The sequence below is a fragment of the Pelophylax lessonae genome (assembly GCF_965119305.1).
Source record: "Pelophylax lessonae genome assembly, chromosome: 3".
Taxonomy (NCBI): domain Eukaryota; kingdom Metazoa; phylum Chordata; class Amphibia; order Anura; family Ranidae; genus Pelophylax; species Pelophylax lessonae.
Genome location: NC_138770.1, coordinates 26,662,952 through 26,685,487, shown reverse-complemented (window position 1 = coordinate 26,685,487; position 22,536 = coordinate 26,662,952). Strand labels below are relative to the sequence as shown.

At 39.8% G+C, this 22,536-nt stretch overlaps 2 protein-coding genes across 2 annotated transcripts in view; one reads left to right on the top strand and one right to left on the bottom strand.

Moving 5' to 3' along the window:
• LOC309550260 (uncharacterized protein) overlaps nucleotides 1-22,536 on the top strand; it is a gene marked incomplete at both ends in the record, with an annotated part of 1,652,360 nt that overhangs the window by 1,022,190 nt on the left and 607,634 nt on the right. The gene's annotated exons all lie outside the window — the stretch shown is intronic.
• The window catches only part of LOC309550697 (NACHT, LRR and PYD domains-containing protein 3-like), a 220,724-nt gene continuing 206,984 nt past the window's right edge, over nucleotides 8,797-22,536 (bottom strand). Inside the window, exons 7-9 of the mRNA XM_082251031.1 lie at nucleotides 9,859-10,035; nucleotides 9,170-9,249; nucleotides 8,797-9,063 (exon numbers count right to left, since the gene is read on the bottom strand). Coding sequence (XP_082107157.1) covers nucleotides 9,002-9,063; nucleotides 9,170-9,249; nucleotides 9,859-10,035 — 319 coding nt within the window. The 3' untranslated portion in view covers nucleotides 8,797-9,001. The remainder of the gene's footprint in view (nucleotides 9,064-9,169; nucleotides 9,250-9,858; nucleotides 10,036-22,536) is intronic.

The following is a 22,536-nucleotide window of genomic DNA, read 5'->3' as shown; positions in this document are numbered from 1 at the left end:
TGCATAAAATAGATGAAACGATATCGGACAAATGTTGGCGATGTAGAGTGGAAAAAGGAAATATGCTGCATATATTCTGGGAATGCAAAGCGGTTCGCCCTTTCTGGGAAAAGGTAGCAGTAGCCATTAAACAAATGACTAGCGTGGAGATACAAAATGACCCTGCGTGTGCCTTGTTACATTTGACAAGGAGCTCAGCGAGGAGTTATAGGAAATCCCTGGTCCTGCGATTACTCAACGCGGCAAAAGCATGCATACCCTTTTTTTGGAAACAGGAGGTGACACCAAGAATCGAGGTTTGGACTGCGAAAGTCAATGAGATTTTTAAAATGCAAGAGCTTTCAGCCGTGCTGGGAAATACGGAGGAACAGGTGAGGAGTAGATGGAGGCCCTGGGTTCAGTATCTGGAGATGAATTAGGCAGAGGGCGTCATGGAGAGGAAGTAGAAATGGTTGGGTCGAGGTGTAACTATATATTATAGGTTAGGAGACAATTATAAAAGGCTAAGGAAAGGTATAGGGGTGCCTTATTGTGGAGATCGAGCGTTCCTTCCCCTTCTAGGAGGTATCAAGGGAGATTCTCCCCTCCCCCCCGGGTTTTTTTTTTTCCCTCTTCCCTTTTTTATTGTCCCCGGGGTTTGTTTATATTGAGTTATGATTTGTTTGGTGAATTGATGGGAGCTGAGGAAATACAGCTGAGTGACATGACATATTGGTATGTTTTTGAAATTATTGTAGAAGCTAGTTGTGTTGGATGATGTTATGTAATTGTATGGAATATATGTATTAATATTGAAAAAACCTAATAAAGATATAAATTAAAAAAAAAAAAAAAAAAAAGAATAATTGCTCTCACTCTACTGTGCGGCCAATACCCCCCTTTGCGACAGCGTAATATAAATGACAGGTCCTCTTTAAGGAGACATTAGGGGTCTATTAGACCTCCAACGTCACCTATGGACCCCAGTGAAGCTGATGGAAGTACAGATCAGGATCAACCAGCTTCTTCACTGACCACAGTGACCAGGGAATGATGGCACTGAACCTGGAAGTGATGAAATGTTTGTCTCTTCTGGATTCATTTTCTGGAGAGGAGATCTGAGAACTGATCACCCTCCACTCCATCCACCATGCCGATCCTGGGCCTACAGGAGGGGCAGGCACATGGTTAATGTAGTGAGGCATGGGGATATTTGTATCTTCAGAGGAAGGGTGTGAAATTGTGAATTTCAGGAGAACCGAATCCGAATCTCATTACAAGAGACTACTAAGGTGAGAAGGTGATTGGTGGGAAAGGTGAAAAATCTCCAGAATGAAGAGAATTTTCCGACCCCATAAGTGGGGAAATGTTCTGCCCCTGAAGGGGTTAATCTAGGTTTCCACACTATATATGTGTGTGCCCTCATCTGCTGGAGATAAAAGACGTCACAGTGACTATGGAGGAAGAGGACGGACATGACGGGGGGGGGGGGGTTACTGGGTGTAAATAGAAAATAAGATCTTATTACCTCCTCTGCTGCCTCTTCCAGCAACGTTTCTTCTCTACTTCCTCCCAACTCACCTCTCACCCGGAACTTCCTGTGTGTACCTGACATCACTTCCTGTCTTCCATAGAGACTTCCTGTCTGAGTAGAAGTGAGATCACCACCTTGTGGAGCTCAGAGGAACGCAGCCCAGAGAAACATCTGGTAGTGTTAACACGGCCTTGTGCTGTGTGTATGTAATGTATATTCTTATGGCGATTTTCCACTGCATGGAACCGTACCGGTTCGGCACGCTTTTGTGCTTTTCCACTGCTGGTACCGCATGGTATAGGGTCGGAACGGTTCGGTACGGTATAGGTTTGCTTTTCCACTGCATGGAACCGAACATTACGGTACGGCTCTGAAAAAACAGTACCTATTTGATTGTGGTTCCAACAGGTACCAAACTGGTACCATATCCCACAATCCTTTGCATGCAGTCACTACTAGCCACTGATTGGTCAGAGAATCCCACCCACCCCGTTGTTATCCCACCCACTTAACTTAGTACTACTTTAGTGGAAAAGCAAACCTATACCGTACCGTACCGAACCGTTCTGACACTATACCATGTGGTACCAGCAGTGGAAAAGCAAACTGGGCCAAGCAGGGCCGAGTAGAGCCGAGCCGGTACTTGCAGTGGAAAAGTGCCATTATAGATGGGTCATCTCCACTCCCACCAAGGGGGGAGAGAAATATATAACTGCCTATTACCATCGCACGCTCACCCTTTCCTGACCAGGCAGGCTGCATGCTCGGATTAACAGTTTGGTATTTATTTCCTGGTTGACCTCACACAGTTGTTGTTTTTGTTTTTTGCTTTAAGGACCCCTTTTAAAACATCTACTAGTGCTCACTTCTCCAGAAATAACTCCAGCCTAAACTCATTGCATCCTAATTAGGTAAGTGGCTGGAGTTAAACCTTCAACTAGGTGCTTTAGTGAATTTGGAGTTGGAGTTAACTTAGGCTGAATTTGAGTTTGGAGTTAACCAAATGCCCTTTGTGTTTTTCATAAAAGGAAATTTGTCTATTCTGAATCACTATTACACAGCAATGTCATCTATTATGGTTTATTTTAATTTGAAAGTATAGTTATGTATCTTATGTGTTTTAACCTTTAGATTTACTAATAGCAGACTACACAGCTATCTAATTAGCAATCTTCATTCTTTATTCATCTGAAACTTTCAGGCAGATCTGATTATATTCAGCACTTTGGTGTAGTGGGCTAAGCTCATAGCCAAAGATTGCTAGGTCATGAGATCAAGGCCCACCCATGATAACACCCTGTGTGCTCACAGTTGTGTGTCATTTTTTTTTTTGGCCACATAGTAATACATTGGCTACATCACCTAAAATTGCATGTCAATGGCCATGTATATTCAAGAAACAAACATGCATATGTGCAGGGTGCAATTATGCATTTGCCAAGTTTCAGTATTTATTTACAGCTGTCTAAAATTTAAGAAGGTGATGGCACACTTGGGATTTGAACTCATGCTCTCAGTGTTTATAGCCAGGAACACTAACCACTAAACCATTGAGCTAACCCCCTCCTGCCCAGGCCAATTTTCAGCTTTTTATACTGTTGCATTTTGAATGACAATTGCGCGGTCATGCAACCCTGTACCTAACACAAATGTATGACACTATTTTCATAAAAAAATAGTGCTTTCTTTTTGTGGTATTTGATCACTGCAAGGTTTTTTTTTTTATTGGCAAAAAGATGACCTAAATGTTTGACCCCTAAAAAAATGTGTTTTTGTTTATGTAATAAAATTTGGTAAATCAATATGTTTTTTGTTGCACTGACGAACATTGATGAGGCTGTGCTGGCAGGCACTGATGAGACACTAATATGCAGCACTGATGGGCATTGATAGGTGGCAATGATTGGCACTGGTGGGCAGCACTGATGAGGAAGGCACTAACAGGTTCCCTGAGCACTGATTGGCATCAATGGTGGCATGGGTGGGCATCCCTGGTGGCTCTAGTGTCATCCCATAGGTTGAACTGAATGGACTGATGTCTTTTTTCAACCTCACTAACTATGTAAATCCCCCAAGGGTCTGCACTGGTAATCAATACACACACACACTTACTTTGCATATGAATGCCATTTCTTCACAGCTGAAAGTGGCCATCACCATGATTAGCCAGTTGATTGTGACCACTTGCTGGAATGTGTGCAAGCCAATTTGGTGTCATTTCTGGTCCAGGGCGAACGCCAATGTGCCATTTGCAATTTATTGTAAAGAGATTTTGCTTTATTTTAAAAATGGCGCACACAGACAACTAAAATGTATTGGAAATGTTTTACCTAGGCCAGTGATGGTAACCCTTAACTCCCCCCCCCAAGATGTTTTTGCCCTACATTTCCCATAATGCTTATGTACTCTGCAGTGTAGGTGAGCATCATGGGAAATATTACAAAACACCTGTGTTGCCAAGGTTCATCATCACTGACCTAGGCCAACTAAAAAAGGCGAGTGAGCGCTGTAGCAATCTTTTATTTAGTAATCATTTTTAGTGATTTTTTTATTAAATGTTTTGGTTACATTCATCCACAGAGGCTGAATGGAAATTATGTATTATTCCTTAATTTATATATATTTTTAGCTAAATTCTGTATATACATACACACTTTAATTATTTCTAACAATTTAGCCCCACACACACACACACACACACACACACACACACACACACACACACCTCCCCCCCACACACACACACACACACACACACACACCCCCCACCACACACACTCCCCGCACACACTCCTCCCCCCCCCCCCCACACACACACACACACACACACACACACACACACACACACACCTCCCCCCCATCCCCCCATACACACTTCGCTGGAGTAAAGGGAGAAACCCTACCCATGTTCATACTGTACTGCCATTGCACACACAAAAAATACAAGAAATGGATTACATTCAACAGACACAAAAGATATCTGAATTACGGTACATCCAGACAAATATGAAGAAAAGAAAACAAAAAAACAGGAGCTGTGTACAAATGAATAAGCTTTATTGAACATGTATAAAACATCAGTAATCACTCAAGCAGGCATGTGAAATGCGCCCACCCCCCCCCCCCAAAACCCCCAAATCAAGTAATTTTTATTCAAATTACAGTGCAAGGATACAACATATGATGGATAGATAGAGCTTACAATATCCAAAAGTCAAGCAAAATAAGTTGTAGACACCTTAGTATTAAGCATAAAACATACCCAACATACTTTTATGTTAATTGTTTGCATGAGCCTGTCTTTTCATTTAAATACCATCAAATCAGTAGAACATACAGCTACACAGAGGCATGAAAATAAAAAAAAAACATGTATAGAGTACATAAAGACACACTTTGCAAAAACTATACCAAACAGTTAGAGCATGAAAAGTATTCATCCAACAAAATACACTTACTGCAATATGGGTCCTTAGGCATGCCAGCAAACCCCCCCCACACCCAAAAGCAAATTCGGACATAAGACATGTGGCCCTGCCACAGGCCAAATGAGCTGCTCTTATAAATCCCATTATATAACCTTGGTTAAACTACACCCACCCAGTATAGGAAACGCCCAGCAAAGTAATTAATTGGGTCTGTTGGTTCCTAAACCAAAATCACCAGTTCACTAACAAATGAGTGTTTGGCTGGCCATCCATGATCCAATTTTCTTACAAGTCAACACACATGAGAAATGCTTTCAATGATCTCAGCATGAGCACAAAGTGGCTTTTTCATTTAGACTAAGGCTGCCCATACATGATCAAATTTTCTTACAATTTTCTTACAATTTTCTTGAAATTTACCTTCAAGTATGTAGTACGAAGGCCTGCCTAATTAGATACAAGTGAATGTGTTTTTTAGCTTTGACCTCACATTATGTGGTTTGTGGTAGATCTACCAGAAAATTGTACAACAAAAGATGAACATGTATGGCCAGCCTAATGGGCCATACACACTATAAGATTTTCATAAGACTTTTTCCTATAGATTTACCAAAACAATATAATATGAGGTCAAACCTAAACACTTTCAATTTGTATGCAATCTGGCAGACCCTTGCACTACATAGAAAAGGTAAATCTGAAGGAAAAAGTCTTCAGAAAATCTTATAGTGTGTATGGCCCTTTAGGCTGGCCATACATGTTCAACTTTTGTTGTACAATTTTCTGTTAGATCTACCACAAACCACATAATATGAGGTCAAAGCTAAACAACACATTCACTTGTATCTAATTAGGCAGGCCTTCGTACTGCATACATGAAGGTAAATTTCAAGAAAATTGGACAGAAAATTGTAAGAAAATTGTATCATGTATGGCCAGCCTTAGGCTAGCCATACATGTTCAATTTTTGTTGTACAATTTTCTGATAGATTAACCACAAACCACATAATGTGAGGTCAAAGCCAAACAACACTTTCATTTGTATCCAATTAGGCAGGCCTTTGTACTACATACTTGAAGGTAAATTTCAAGAAAATTGGACAGAATATTGTAAGAAAATTGGATCATGCATGGCCAGCCTAAAGGTCCATACACACTATAAGATTTTCTGAAGACTTTTTCCTTCAGATTTACCTTTTCTATGTAGTGCAAGGGCCTGCCAGATTGCATACAAATTGAAAGTGTTTAGGTTTGACCTCATATTATATGGTTTTGGTAAATCTAAAGGAAAAAGTCTTCAGAAAATCTTATAGTGTGTATGGCCCATTAGTCTAAATGAAAAAGCCACTTTGTGCTCATTCTGAGATTATTGAAAGCATTTCTTATGTGTGTTGACTTGATGTAGTATTTTTTTTTTTTTTTATATATCTATATATCTTTTTTTTGGGGGGTTGTTGAATTCGGAGTTCTGGGGTTCCACTGCATATGTTCAATCAATTTGCAAATTCTCAGATTTGCAAGCTCAAACACTGCTATTTTTCAGAGTGTAATGTGGCTCTATATAGGAAGCAACACTAATATGGCTCCCCACTCAACAAATATATTAATTTCACACATATACAATGTTTTATTTTTGGGGTGTTGCTTGTCATATATAACAACAGACAGTTGTAGGTAGTTCAGGGACTTGAACACCCAAATACATTGTTGCATGGCAGCTGTGCTAACCACTTGGATATTTTGGTCAGTTTATTTAATCAAGCTCAAGCTCAATACATATTTGCAACATTTTTGCAAAACGCAATTTACACAAACATAATAACTTTGTTACATTTATTTCATAATATATGCCACTGATAGTTTCTTAGCCTTTCAATTTATATTTAAAATACTCATTTTTCACAGAAATAAATATTTTAAACGCCTATATATAATTTCCAGCATGCAGGATTATTTTTAAAAATTTGTTGAGTATAATATTTTGTTGACGATAATATATTGTTTTTTGCATATATATATATATATATATATATATATATATATATATATATATATGCATATGCAAAAAACGATATATTATTGTTACTTTCTATATCTAACCAACCCAAAAATATATTAATTTCACACATATACAATGTTTAATTCTCGGGGAGGAGCCGTATTAGTGTTCCTTTTCATATATATATATAAACATAGGCAAATCAATAAATAAAACATACATATATATATATATACATATAATTATTTTTGGGCATCTATATATATATATATATATATATATATATATATATGTGTGTGTGTGTGTGTGTGTGTTTATATACATATATATATACACACACACAAATATATATATTTATGTATAGATATAGATATATTTTTTTGTGATTCTCATATATATATATATATATATATAGACATACATAGATATGTGCAAAAAAAAATTTTTATTAGCGCCGGAATAGCGCTGTTTTACCGCAAATTTGCGGCAGTATTTGCCGCAAATTCAATAAAACTCCCACTAACGTTTTCAAAAACGTTATTTTCAGCATAATTTTTGGTTTGGAGCATGCTCACATGGGCTATCTGCCAGAAATTGACTCTGGAGCTATTTTTGCATTTTACACTTTTATTAATATCTTTTTTTCTACTTAACTTTTTCACATACCGTATTTATCGGCGTATAACACGCACCCCAATATTTGGAGAGAAATTTCAGGAAAAAAGCTTAAATTTAAAATAAACAGCTTTGAACTCAGAACATTTTTTTTTTTAAATCAAAAGGCTATCTCACCAGTGCCCATAAATGCATCCTCATCAGCAGTGTCCATGTATGCAGCCCACCAGCAGTGTCCATAATGCAGCCCACCAGCAGTGTCCATAATGCAGCCCACCAGCAGTGTCCATAATGCAGCCCACCAGCAGTGTCCATAATGCAGCCCACCAGCAGTGTCCATAATGCAGCCCACCAGCAGTGTCCATAATGCAGCCCACCAGCAGTGTCTATAATGCAGCCCACCAGCAGTGTCTATAATGCAGCCCACCAGCAGTGTCCATAATGCATCCCACCAGCAGTGTCCATAATGCATCCCACCAGCAGTGTCCATGTAGCCTCGCAAGCGCAATGTTCAAATATGCAGCCTCGCAAGCGCCATTGGAACTGACCATATTTGTTTTTTAAAAGGCCGGGAAGGAGCGCCGAGAGCAGAAGGGGCGGGCCGGGCCGAGGAGAAGGAAGGACTAGCTGTCTGTCATAAGAGTAGAAGGGGGCGGGCCAGGCCGAGGAGAAGGAAGAACGAGCGAGCGCAGTCATCGGAAGTCCCGCCTCCTCTGCCGAGATGTGTGACGTCTGTCATAGGCAGGACTTCCGATGACTGCGCTCGCTCGTTCTCCCTTCTCCTTGGCCCAGCCCGCCCCCTTCTGCTCTTATGACAGTTCGTCCTTCCTTCTCCTCGGCCTGGCCCGCCCCTTCTGCTCTCAGAAATGCTTCCTGGACATTTTTTTTTTATATCGGCGTATAACACGCACTGCTGCTTTTTCCTCCATTTTTAGGAGGAAAAAGTGCGTGTTATACGCCAATAAATACGGTAGTTTAAAAGCAGTTTAGCTCAAAATCATATAACACATCTTTCCCACACATTTTTTATTTTTTTCCTGCCATATTTTGTGATTTTGAAAAAATTAGTCCACCTTTTAGCTGGACTGTTTTTAAGTCCAGTCCTGACATTAGTTGATCTTAATGAATTTGACACTGCTCTTAACGTTTCTGATGGTGTTATAGTGAATTGCATTTGCACCTAAAAATAGTCAAAATGGAGGTAAAATAGAACAAAATCAGCATTGGAGGTACAATGAATTTGGCCCTATGTGTTTAGTGGCTTATACTTGTGTAGGAGGAATCTTCATGTCATGAACAGGAATTTCCCAGTGTGCTGGTCTTATCAGTAGTGTCAGTTTTGGTGTGAAGATCCAAAAATCCCATTTTTATTTTGTAGTAATGAATACATTAAGGATTAACAATACAATATAAAATGGAGGAATCAGAGGAGGAACAGATCAATGCTCACCAACAGATCATTCCAGAATAACGTAACAAACCCATCCGTAAGAACAAAAACTCATCACCTGAAAGTGAAGAAAAGGAAAATGATGAATAATCCATGTCATGAATAGGTTAATCTGATATAATTCCATTCTGGACATTCTCTTCATATCAGGATCAGTGTTTTACCTTCAGAGGAGGAGGAGACAAGTTCCCACAGACCATTTTTTAATCTTCTTTCGTATATAATAGAATACCAGAATCTATCCCTTCACAGAAGAATAAAATGAGAGTGTTAGATGAGGAAATGTCACTGAGATGATAGAAAAAAAGGGGGGGGGGGCTCTCATACCATGCTCTGTAAGAAATGTGGAAAACTTTTATACATTTATGTCTTCCTGGAAATGTGTGCAATGTGTAATGAACAAATCTGCAGCCATGCAATGTACGTCAGTCTCCTATGCTCCATCCAACCATTGGAATAGCAGACTGTATGCCTGGTGTGCTGGGCTGTAATGTGTACAGGCTAAGAACACGCATCTGATTGGCTGAGTTATACTGACACATTGGATAGATAGGGGGAAATAGGGGAGATTTTTTTTTTACTTTACTCTAAAGATAAAACCTTGTGAAGATTGTAGGACCTAAATAAGATGTAAATAGTGTAGGATTTGATTTTCCCCATGAGTCCTACAGAAATTGTGCAGAATGTTTGTCACCCCATCCTTCCATTTTCATTACAGTGCAGCCCAGGTGTCAGAAGACCTCCCAACAACATTCCACTTCCATCATCTCATCACCATCCAATGTTGTCTCCATTTTACTATTCACAGTCTAAGACCTAGTATGCGTGTTACCTCCAATATAATAGTTCTTACATTATATACACAGCGAAACCCGCATGTTGGAGGACATCACAGGAACGTTTCTTCTCTGAGTCTGACATCTTCTCAACACCATCCAATATTATATCTAGATCGGTCAGGGTTTGGTTTGTGGTGATAGCGGAGCAAAGATCATCACAGCACGATAATGTCCCTTTACAGTATTGTACACTGGTGAGAGAAAGAGAGATTAAATATTCTTCCAGTGATAGGCAAATGTAGACACATTCCAATGAATAATCAGTGGGCGGGGTCTTAGAAGATGAATTGTTGGGGCATTTGGTTGGATAATTTCATGGAATAACGGTTGGCCCTACCCAGTGAAATGGAGGTAAGTTGTCACTCATCTGAAAAGTCTTAGTCCACAGTTACACTGTTGCGGGTACATTGCAGGGTACGTGGTAATGCACACATAGGAGGTGTGAATGGCTTCATATAGATTCCCTTTCACACATAAATGTTGTATAGTAAACCAAATTCTCAGGACACCAGCGCTGACTTATTCTTTTATTCTTATTATGCTTGTGCTCATTGCACTTCTGCTCATAGGTCTTGGTGAAAGAGCAATACCAGATGTACTGTGTTGGCTTCCCATGTGTACAACATACCATTTGGCATGCACACTTGTTGCCCAGCAGAATTTTTAAATCACTGGGAAAAGTTTTTAAGGGGTCTCCAGCTTATTCTGTATGCCCTGAGACATTGTATTTGACTAGCTGTGTATGAACCGGATACTCCCTGGACTTCGCCTCTGCTCCTTGCCTCAACCTTGCTCTTAATGTTTCTCTGACCTTGGCCTGTATACTGGACTTGTCTCTGCCTGTCGATTCGGTCCCTTGTTCCCCGGCTGTTGCTTACTGCCACCTGCTTTCCGGCCTGGCTTCCATCTACTGCTCTGGTACCAAGCTGCTTCAGCTTCCTGTCCTGAGGATTGCAACTTTTAGCTCTATCCACTTAAAGTGTGGACATCACTTGCCAGCTACTCTGGCACTTGTGCCACTCCCTGTCCTCACATTCTCCGTCTCCCCCTTCAGGAATGTTGGGCAGGAGGTGCAAAAAAGGTTTTTACAACATTCCAGTCTTTGCCAGGTACATGATAGATGGGAACCAGCCACATAGGAAATAATAAGATTTCAAATTGACATGGGTCCCCATGCAGCAACATCCATGCATATTGCTGCATGAAAATAGACACGTATGAATAGGACCTTAAGGCTGATCAAATGTATAAAGGAGACTCATCTCACCAATACTGAACTCCTTATCCTAAACACTGATTGGGTAAACCTACCTTTACTGTTCTTCTAAAATGGAATTAAGCCCTCCTGTCCTTTACATCCAAGGAAGGTGCCATCTTAATCTGCATTTGGATCTCCATTTATCATGGTGCTGCACATGTGATCATCTATGACACAAATTTTTGCCGCCCTAAAGAATTATACCATATACTGTATCTTCGTGAAAATAATAAAAAAATTAACCAAAATTAACTTATGTGATAAGTCCCAAAATAAGTCCAATATGGTGAAAACAAAATCTGATATGTGGAAATCAAATGGAAAAAAGTGTAATTTCTCATATAATCATCTATAGCGTACAGATAACAGGTTATGGGTGACAGATTTTTACCATCACCCAGTTACACATTGGATTTGTTTTTAGGATTTTTATTTATATATTTTTTTTTGCATTATTGTAAATAGATTTATTTTGCCAATGTATTGTTTATATTTGATACTTCTGTTGAATCTGGAGATGTTTTTTACTCATTGTTTTTATTTATGCTTTTTAAGCTTTTGTTTTTATATTCATGCGTTTTAAGCTTTTGTTGCATTTTAAGCTTTTGTTTTTATATTCTTTCTCCTCTTTGTCTCTATGCCAATGTTATGTTAAAATTCCACTCAAAAGATGACAATGTTAAAATTCCACTCAAGAGGGGACATTATTATTTTTATTTTTAAATACAGAATTAATTTATTGAGGAACGCTGACGTGAGCGGATATACTTCCCTTAAATTAGGTCTTTTTTCTGGGTCTATTTTTGCTATATATTTATGACCATTCCATTTAAATCAAAGTGGGACCTGGTTGGCTGCCTTGGATATTTCTTGGCCATTTTTGAAAATCAAAAGGAGGTTTGGCTATTCATTTCGTATGCTTCAGGGCCATTTTGTAAACTATATTGAGGCTTAGTTAAGGCCTGAATTGGCATCAGTGTTTTCCCCTCCTGTGTGGATTTTTATTAGAGTGTGGTGATGAGCATGACATCCATGTCCTAGATGACGTCAATTGTGATGAAACACATAGGGCTGAGCTTACGCTCGTGACATCACCATGTATGCCTGAACCAGGACACTGTGTTTTGAAATTTAAAAAATTGTGTTTTTAAATTGATGTTTTAGATCACGGTGTGTTGGTATTAGCGGGTCAACCCGGTTTAGAGGCCCAAAAACTAGATATTTTACAGAGTGTCTCCGCAATAACACACTGATCTCTTTTATTTGTACATTTAGATTTATATTTGGTCCAATACACGGCGTGTCTCTATTGTCGGATATGTTTAGATAAGCAACAGTCTTATTATGTGGATACAATGTTTCTCTTATACTGATACACTAAATCTTGGTCACAATATGTATAATTGTTATCTTGAAAGATTTATATGTTAATTATATCTTGGTCATAAGTGTTATCTTGAAAGGTTTATATGTTAAATCAGAATATTTATGTATGCAGATTTTAAGGAGGAGAACAGTGGCTCTCCTCTATCTAAGTGATGCGGTGTCCTTCGGCTTCCTGCTGCTCCGAGAAGACGTTGAGTGACGAAACTAGTAGGGCGGGGCCTAAGACGCCAAAGGAATACACCGCAATACCACACACATGCTGACGGTTTCTATCCTTACAACCGGAGCAGTGTTTTATCTGTTTGTACAGCATCCTAGTGTCTGGCAGACACTTTTTTATTCCCAAGAGGCTGGTCATCTTTTTTCCTTATTTATACAGGAATGGTTAACATTGCTTTATAGCCTTTCTTCATAGAGTTGGAGTTTTTACAAGTTTTTTGTTTCTTATAAAATTTGAACTTTTATATTTTTGCTTTGAAGATATATGGGCAGTTGGAATTGTGGCGTATATAACTAGATTAATATCTTCTGGGGAATTTTTAGTGTTGCTCTGATTATATTTTTTTATTTATCTTGTGAGTGGCTAGCTTCTTTTCATTTAATACTGTACATTTGTATACAGTTAATACAGTTTTACACTATGCAGGTCCCCCCCCCCATTTGTTCTTTTCTATGCTGGAGTACCCTATGTGGTTGCTTGGGAGACTGCAGTGACCTCTGATAATGAGAAGATGAGAAAGGTTCCCGTCACAGATGACACATTAGTTGATACAGCCTATTTGACTCTTTGTAACTAAAGGGTCCACTTTTTCTGGTCCACTTTGTCTTATGACGTTAGTACACAATCTAGATTGGAATTTTCACTATACACCTAAACTCTTCACCATCCTGAATAAAATCGGGACATTTTTTTTTTCATTTGATTTCGATATGTCAGATTTTCTTTTAACCATGTTGGAATTATTTTGGGACTTATCACATGAATTAATTTAGGTTAATTTTGTTATTACTTCCACAATGATATATTGTATCATTGGTTTAGTGTGGCAAAGATTTGTGTATTTATTGGTTTACAATCTATTCTGATTGCTTTTTTTACCAGCCTCTTCTTTCTGGATCTGCCAGTGCGATATATTTTGTCATCTATGATCATCTATGACAGCAGACATATGAGGGATTGCAAGTTTGGTTTAAGCCCCGTACACACGTACCGATGGTCGGCTTACAAATGTTCCTCTTTTCTCCCCGGGATGTCGGTGTCTGCTGAAAAGTGCAAAGACAGCACAAGGACAGCACAAGAATTTTGTCCGCCGACTGCAGAAGTGATGTCATGTAATGGTTAACTTTCCCTGTGTTTTCTATTTTCTGAGCATGCCCAGTCTTGCAAATCTGCGGTCTGTCGGCCGAATTGTGTACTGACAGGCGAACAATCGTCCGTTCTGGTGTCGGCATACAAATATTTTCATGTTTGCACGAAAGACTTTTGTCCGCGGATTGTGCGCAGACATCTGTCGGAGGCACCATACTAACACGCGTACAATCGGCAGATCCTTCGTCCACCGACGTTTGTATGCCGACGATCGGTACGTGTGTACGGGCCTTTAGATCTGATATAACCACAATGGACAAGTGTGACAGTTATCACCAGAGACATGCCTTGAATCAATCTGATTTTGGAGACTTTTAATCGGTGGGTTTAGCTCCCCTTTAATAATATTAGAGGGGGTTGTCTGTTCTTGTAAGTAGTTATAAACTTTTCATGAAAATTCTCTAAAAATTTTTTCGAACCATATTGCCTGCATGACATTTGAATTATGGCCTTCAAGCTTAGAAGGGCCAATAATGGGGCTTTAGGAAAAAACGGTCCCTTGTTTATAAAAGGAAGCACAAAGCAGCCTATAGTGTCAGTGTATTGAAAGCTGCTGTAGGAGAAGATAGGGAAAGCTGAGAAACTTCACAGAAAGAGATTAGGGTCATCTAGGAAACTGCACTTCTGATTGCAACCTCTTTGGGTATTAAAATCCATTTCAGCCCCTTTTCTTGAATCTAATTTCTGGTTGATTTACTTCTTTTGCTGCTGGTTTTTGCTTTGGGTGATATTTTAAGGCTTTCATTTCTCTTTGGTTTGGGTTGTTTAAAGCACAGCATTCACTTGTTGCTAATCATCTTTTCTTGGAGTTGTCTATTGTTTGCAGAACACCACTGCATTACGTGAAACAAAACGCAAAAAAAAAAAAAAAAACTAAGCACACAAAATGGATGCACCTAAAACATTTGCATAGTTACATAGTTAGTCAGGTTGAAAAAAGACACAAGTCCATCCAGTTCAACCAATAAAAGAGAAAAAAAAAAAAATCATACAATTCGTAAGGAATAATATGACTTACCTTCACCAGAGTAAGATAAAAGTAAGGCATATACCAGTTAGTCCTATTCTCCATGATTAAACCTGTCCTGTCACTGGCCAGTTTACAGAGCTCTATCATCTGTAGTCTCCTAATTCCTTCAGGTATACATCTGCCTATGTCCTGTGTGTCTACTACATTTCAACCTTGTCTTGCTTACTAAAAATGTCCTGGTGCTGGCCATTTTTTCTACTTATCTAAAATTTGCAGTTTCCTAAATCTCATTGAGCATTTGATAGAACCTGTGCAGCGATTGGACAATTTTACATTGGCCAGAAAATGACAGCATCAGGACACCATTTAATTATTTATATTTATTTATTATTTATAAATTATTACTATTCAACCTCAAATTAACTCAAACTACCAAAGAAAAAAAAAATAGCCAACCAAATCTTGGGGAAAATCGTATAGTGCCACATCCTAAATCAACTATCCAAAACACAATAAGGAACCAACCAATTCCACCTATAAGGGACTTTAAAGCTTCCATACCAGAGGCAAGAATAGCACAATAAAAGTACAAATCTTCTTGATCACAATCTTTTAATAAAATCAAAATCAAAATACAACTGATCAAAATCAGTTGTATTGGTATGCTTCCGCAATTTCCCATAAAAAATGGTGCAACATTCTGTGCTTAAAAGACTTATATATAGTCAGTGTAATGATTTTTCTGCGCATTTCTTATGTTCCAAATGTGACGCATTTCACAACTTAGACTGCTGTTTCCTTAGGGACCAAATGCAGAAATATCTAGAGGTATAACTAAAGACAAAACATTTGTTTTAGTTTTGGGTGGAGTGGAGAGGGATTAGAACACCCATCAGTTTTTATTGCTGTCTGTGCCCCCATTAGGGCGATTCATCTCTCTATTTGTCCTGTTTACCATTATCATTGAAAGTGAAAGTAAAAGAAAATCCCAAATTTTGGGCTGTCCCCAGAAAAGCAATAGACGGGGAACCTTCCAATGGGGACACTGATGACCTGGGGGTCCACAAGGGATTCCCTTAATTTGCAGGGTTTTCCTCTCACTTCCTGTTTGGCTATGGGACAGGAAGTGAAGGGAAATATCCACAATGGGACACAGAAAGTGAAAAAAAAATTCTGACAGGGGTTATAACCCTCTCTTGCTCTATCCAAAATTAAGAAAAATGTTTTGCCTATAGTTCTACTTTAATTCAACAGTAAAAAAACATGGTTATATTTCACATATAGAACCAAATGACAGTTTTTACCCTAATGTTTATCCAAATGGCTTATTAAAACTTTAATTTCACAACTTTCCCCTCAACCATTGGTGAGGAGATGCACTGGATACTTTCACTGCCATTGTGCTATTGCTGGGTGTCCAGTGCATCCCTTTACCTTTAAAGGTGGATGGGCTCCCTCCACCCATACCTGCCCTAAATCTATTTATTATTATATATTGTATGTGCTCCAACTTGGGATACTCTAAAAATTATAGAGTTAGGACTGCAGTACGCTAGGGTGCCATGATGTGGCCTCTGCAGATTACGCATATATTTACAAATGTGTGCAAACTAAACCCTTGTTTTTAAGGTGAACTGTTAGACAGGACAATTAGGTTTGTTGCAGGCTGGCTGGTAAGTGAGATGGGAAATTTTGTTTGTTTTTTTGACATGTGTGTTGCCCTTCCTTGTGTTCCTTGCTGCAAATGCCAGATATCGGTTGGTGGTTGCCATTTGTTTGTATTATTGGTGAGAGGACGCAGTGGATATCTTTGCTGTCATTGTGTTATTGCTGGATGTCCAGTGTGTCCCTATAACTTTATGGAAGGGTGGGCTCCCCCCAGGCATACCTACCCTTACTCTATACAATAATATATACAGTGCCTTGCAAAAGTATTCGGCCCCCTTGAACTTTGCGACCTTTTGCCACATTTCAGGCTTCAAACATAAAGATTTAAAACTGTAATTTTTTGTGAAGAATCAACAACAAGTGGGACACAATCATAAAGTGGAACGAAATTTATTGGATATTTCAAATTTTTTTTAACAAATAAAAAACTGAAAAATTGGGCGTGCAAAATTATTCAGCCCCCTTAAGTTAATACTTTGTAGCGCCACCTTTTGCTGCGATTACAGCTGTAAGTCGCTTGGGGTATGTCTCTATCAGTTTTGCACATTGAGAGACTGAAATTTTTGCCCCTTTCTCCTTGCAAAACAGCTTGAGCTCAGTGAGGTTGGATGGAGAGCGTTTGTGAACAGCAGTTTTCAGTTCTTTCCACAGATTCTCGATTGGATTCAGGTCTGGACTTTGACTTGGCCATTCTAACACCTGGATATGTTTATTTGTGAACCATTTCATTGTAAATTTTGCTTTATGTTTTGGATCATTGTCTTTTTGGAAGATAAATCTCCGTCCCAGTCTCAGGTCTTTTGCAGACTCCGTCAGGTTTTCTTCCAGAATGGTCCTGTATTTGGCTCCATCCATCTTCCCATCAATTTTAACCATCTTCCCTGTCCCTGCTGAAGAAAATCAGGCCCAAACCATGAAGCTGCCACCACCATGTATGACAGTGGGGGATGGTGTGTTCAGGGTGATGAGCTGTGTTGCTTTTACGCCAAACATAACGTTTTGCATTGTTGCCAAAAAGTTTGATTTTGGTTTCATCTGACCAAAGCACCTTCTTCCACATGTTTGGTGTCTCCCAGGTGGCTTGTGGCAAACTTTAAACAACACTTTTTATGGATATCTTTAAGAAATGGCTTTCTTCTTGCCACTCTTCCATAAAGGCCAGATTTGTGCAGTATACGACTGATTGTTGTCCTATGGACAGAGTTTCCCACCTCAGCTGTAGATCTCTGCAGTTCATCCAGAGTGATCATGGGCCTCTTGGCTGCATCTCTGATCAGTCTTCTCCTTGTATGAGCTGAAAGTTTAGAGGGACGGCCAGGTCTTCGTAGATTTGCAGTGGTCTGATACTCCTTCCATTTCAATATTATCGCTTGCACAGTGCTCCTTGGGATGTTTAAAGCTTGGGAAATCTTTTTGTATCCAAATCCGGCTTTAAATTTCTCCACAACAGTACCTCGGACCTGCCTGGTGTGTTCCTTGTTCTTCATGATGCTCTCTGCGCTTTAAACGGACCTCTGAGACTATCACAGTGCAGGTGCATTTATACGGAGACTTGATTACACACAGGTGGATTCTATTTATCATCATTAGTCATTTAGGTCAACATTGGATCATTCAGAGATCCTCACTGAACTTCTGGAGAGAGTTTGCTGCACTGAAAGTAAAGGGGCTGAATAATTTTGCACGCCCAATTTTTCCAGTTTTTTATTTGTTAACAAAGTTTGAAATATCCAATAAATTTCGTTCCACTTCATGATTGTGTCCCACTTGTTGTTGATTCTTCACAAAAAATTACAGTTTTATATCTTTATGTCTGAAATGTGGCAAAAGGTTTCAAAGTTCAAGGGGGCCGAATACTTTCGCAAGGCACTGTATGTTCTCCAACTCAGGAGACTCTCAAAGTTATGGAGTTAGGACTGGAGTACATTGGGATGCCGTGACGTGGCCATTGCAGCTTTCGCTTTTACTGTATTTGCAAATGTGTGCAAAATAAACCCCTTGTTTTTAATGTGAACTGTTAGAAAGGGCCAATTTGGTTTGTTGAAGGCTGGCTGGTAAGCGAGCTGGGAATTTTTATTTGTTGTTTTTTTTTTAACCCCAACTTTCAACAGCAAGCAGATATTTTATATAATTAATACACCACCAGAAAGCCATCACTGGTGAAGACGACCCAACATTTCTCCTAGTCAAAGGAGGCGAGAGATGGCATCAAAGCACTGGACCACAAAGGGAGGAGACCGGGGCTGTAACAGACACCAACCAGCAACATAACTGCAAATTCAATAATATAATATATAGCTATTTGTATATTCTTGTGATGGGTAGCTTTATCAGGAAGTCTTAATAATTACCAGCTATAGCACAATTCTCATCCTTGTAAAGGAAGACCTGACCTCAACACAACCCAACATACGTCTACTCACACCATAAAAAATACCTACCGAATCCCACTAAAACAATGTCTCATAGATCCCTCCATCCAAACCACTAACATAAAGGAGCCATCCAAATACATCCACTACCAGGGGCGGACGTACAGGGGTCGCAGGGGTCGCCATGGCGACCGGGCCCCATGCTGCAGGGGGCCTCAGAGGGCCCCCTGTATGTATAGAGATGAGGAGCGGCAAGCGCAGCTGAGACCGGAGCTCCCGATAAATCGGCACTGAAGGAGCTGGTCTCATATAGGAAACTGAAAGCAGAGAGTGTGTTGTGCTCTCTGCCTCCCCCTACAGTGCAATACCCGGTCGGCAGGAAGTTACAGGAAGGTACAGACCTCTCTCTAACGTTTTTTAAAAAGGCTTTCTGTATGTATGTATGTGTGTGTGTACATGTGTACTGTATGTATGTGTACTGTGTGTGTATGTATGTGTACTGTATGTGTGTGTGTGTATGTATGTGTACTGTATGTGTGTGTACTGTGCAGAGGCGTAACTAGATTTCTCAGGGCCCCGGTGCAAGAAATCATGAAGGGCCCCCCCCCCCCCACCCCCCGAAAAAGCATATTTTTGACACTTTTTTTTTTTCCAATGTATAACAAAGTAAAACATTTGTTTCTGGTTTCAAAGGCGGCAATGGTGGTGGGGGTGGTATCAGTGGCAGCAATGGTGGTGAGGGGGAGTGGGATCAGTGGCGGCAATGGTTGTGGGTGGGGGGTGGGATCCGTGGCGGCAATGGTTGTGAGGGGGGTGGGATCCGTGGCGGCAATGGTGGTGAGGGGGGGTGGGATCAGTGGTGGCAATGGTGGTGAGGGGGTGTGGGATCAGTGGCGGCAATGGTGGTGAGGGGGTGTGAGATCAGTGGCGGTGGCGGTGGGGCGGAGGGGGGAATGGGAACAGTAATAGTGCTGGTGGACTAAAGAAACACTTCCAAATTCACCCATAAAAGGAAAACAATTACAGAGTGACCCTATGCACTCAGGAGTATAGGACACATATAACACAATGCTGCTACTTATATAGAAGTTATTATAGGTAATGAAATCATGTATAAATGTTGTAATATGAATTAGATCACACAATACAAAATATAAAAATTTCAGTAGCGCAGGAATGGTGGTACCTCCTAGCCACCTGAAGGGCCCTTTCACACGGGCGTTCCGTATGTCCGCAACTCATCCTATTTTTTTGCGGATGATTTACGGACATAATGTAAGTCAATGGCATTGCGGATGTCAGAGGAATACCATCCGCTGACATCCGATTTTCTTCCTTTCAGTTCTGTTCTGTTTTTTGGAACGGAACAGAACCCTATTTTTCCTCCGTGCAAAAAACGGAAAGGAAGCAAAATCGGATGTCAGCGGTGTCATCCACTGACATCCGCAATCCCCATAGACTTACATTATGTCCGTATATCATCCGCAAACGAATGGGATGATATGCGGACATACGGACCGGATGACACAAATGTCATCCGCTCCGTGGAAAAAAAAAAAAAAAGCACCGGAGCGGATCGCAATGCGGTCCGCTCCGTGTGAAAGAGCCCTTACGTGTTTAAAGTAAATTGAGAAAACCGACTATAATATAATAACTGAATTACTGCACACTTCAGCTTAAAATCATTTCATTTAAAAGTCCTTAAAAGTCCATAAACTCAAATGGGCAATAACTTGAAGCACACACGTACATATATCCACACACATATAAACACACACACACATATATACATACATACACATACAGTACACACACATACATACATACATACATACATACATATACATATATAGATGCACACACATACAGTACACACATACAATACATACACACACACACAGTACACACATATACAGTACATACATACACACACAGTACACACACATACAGTACACACACACACACACAGTACACACACATACATACATACATAAATACATGCACACACATACATATATAGATGCACACACATACAGTACACACATACAGTACACCAACATACAGTACACACATACAGTACACCAACATACAGTACACACATACAGTACATACATACATACACATAAATACATGCACACACATAAATATATAGATGCACACACATACATACACACACAGTACATACATACACACACACACACACACATACAGTACACACATACACATACATACACACACATACAGTACACATACATACACACACACATACAGTACACATACAGTACACATACACACACACACACATACAGTACACATACATACACACACAGTACACATACATACAGTACACATGTACACATACATACATACATACATACATACATATACATATATAGATGCACACACATACAGTACACACATACAATACATACACACACACACATACATACATGCACGCACATACATACATACATACATACAGTACACATACAGTACACATACATACACACACACACATACAGTACACATACATACACACACACACATACAGTACACATACATACACACACACACATACAGTACACATACATACACACACAGTACACACACATACAGTACACATACATACACACACACACATACAGTACACATACATACACACACAGTACACATACATACAGTACACATGTACACACACACATACATACATACAGAAAGCCTTTTTAAAAAACGTTAGAGAGAGGTCTGTACCTTCCTGTAACTTCCTGCCGACCGGGTATTGCACTGTAGGGGGAGGCAGAGAGCACAACACACTCTCTGCTTTCAGTTTCCTATATGAGACCAGCTCCTTCAGTGCCGATTTATCGGGAGCTCCGGTCTCAGCTGCGCTTGCCGCTCCTCATCTCTATACATACAGGGGGCCCTCTGAGGCCCCCTGCAGCATGGGGCCCGGTCGCCATGGCGACCCCTGCGACCCCTGTACGTCCGCCCCTGGTACTGTGTGTGTATGTATGTGTACTGTATGTGTGTGTATATGTATGTGTACTGTATGTGTGTGTGTGTATGTATGTGTACTGTATGTGTGTGTATATGTATGTGTACTGTATGTGTGTGTATATGTATGTGTACTGTATGTGTGTGTGTGTATGTATGTGTACTGTATGTGTGTGTATATGTATGTGTACTGTATGTGTGTGTATATGTATGTGTACTGTATGTGTGTGTGTGTATGTATGTGTACTGTATGTGTGTGTGTATGTGCGTGCATGTATGTATGTGTGTGTGTGTATGTATTGTATGTGTGTACTGTATGTGTGTGCATCTATATATGTATATGTATGTATGTATGTATGTGTACATGTGTACTGTATGTATGTGTACTGTGTGTGTATGTATGTGTACTGTATGTGTACTGTATGTGTGTGTGTATGTATGTGTACTGTGTGTGTATGTATGTGTACTGTATGTGTGTGTGTATGTATGTGTACTGTATGTGTACTGTATGTGTGTGTGTATGTATGTGTACTGTATGTGTACTGTATGTATGTGTACTGTGTGTATATGTATGTGTACTGTATGTGTGTGTGTATGTATGTGTGTGTATGTATGTGTACTGTATGTGTACTGTATGTGTGTGTGTGTATGTATGTGTACTGTATGTGTGTGTGT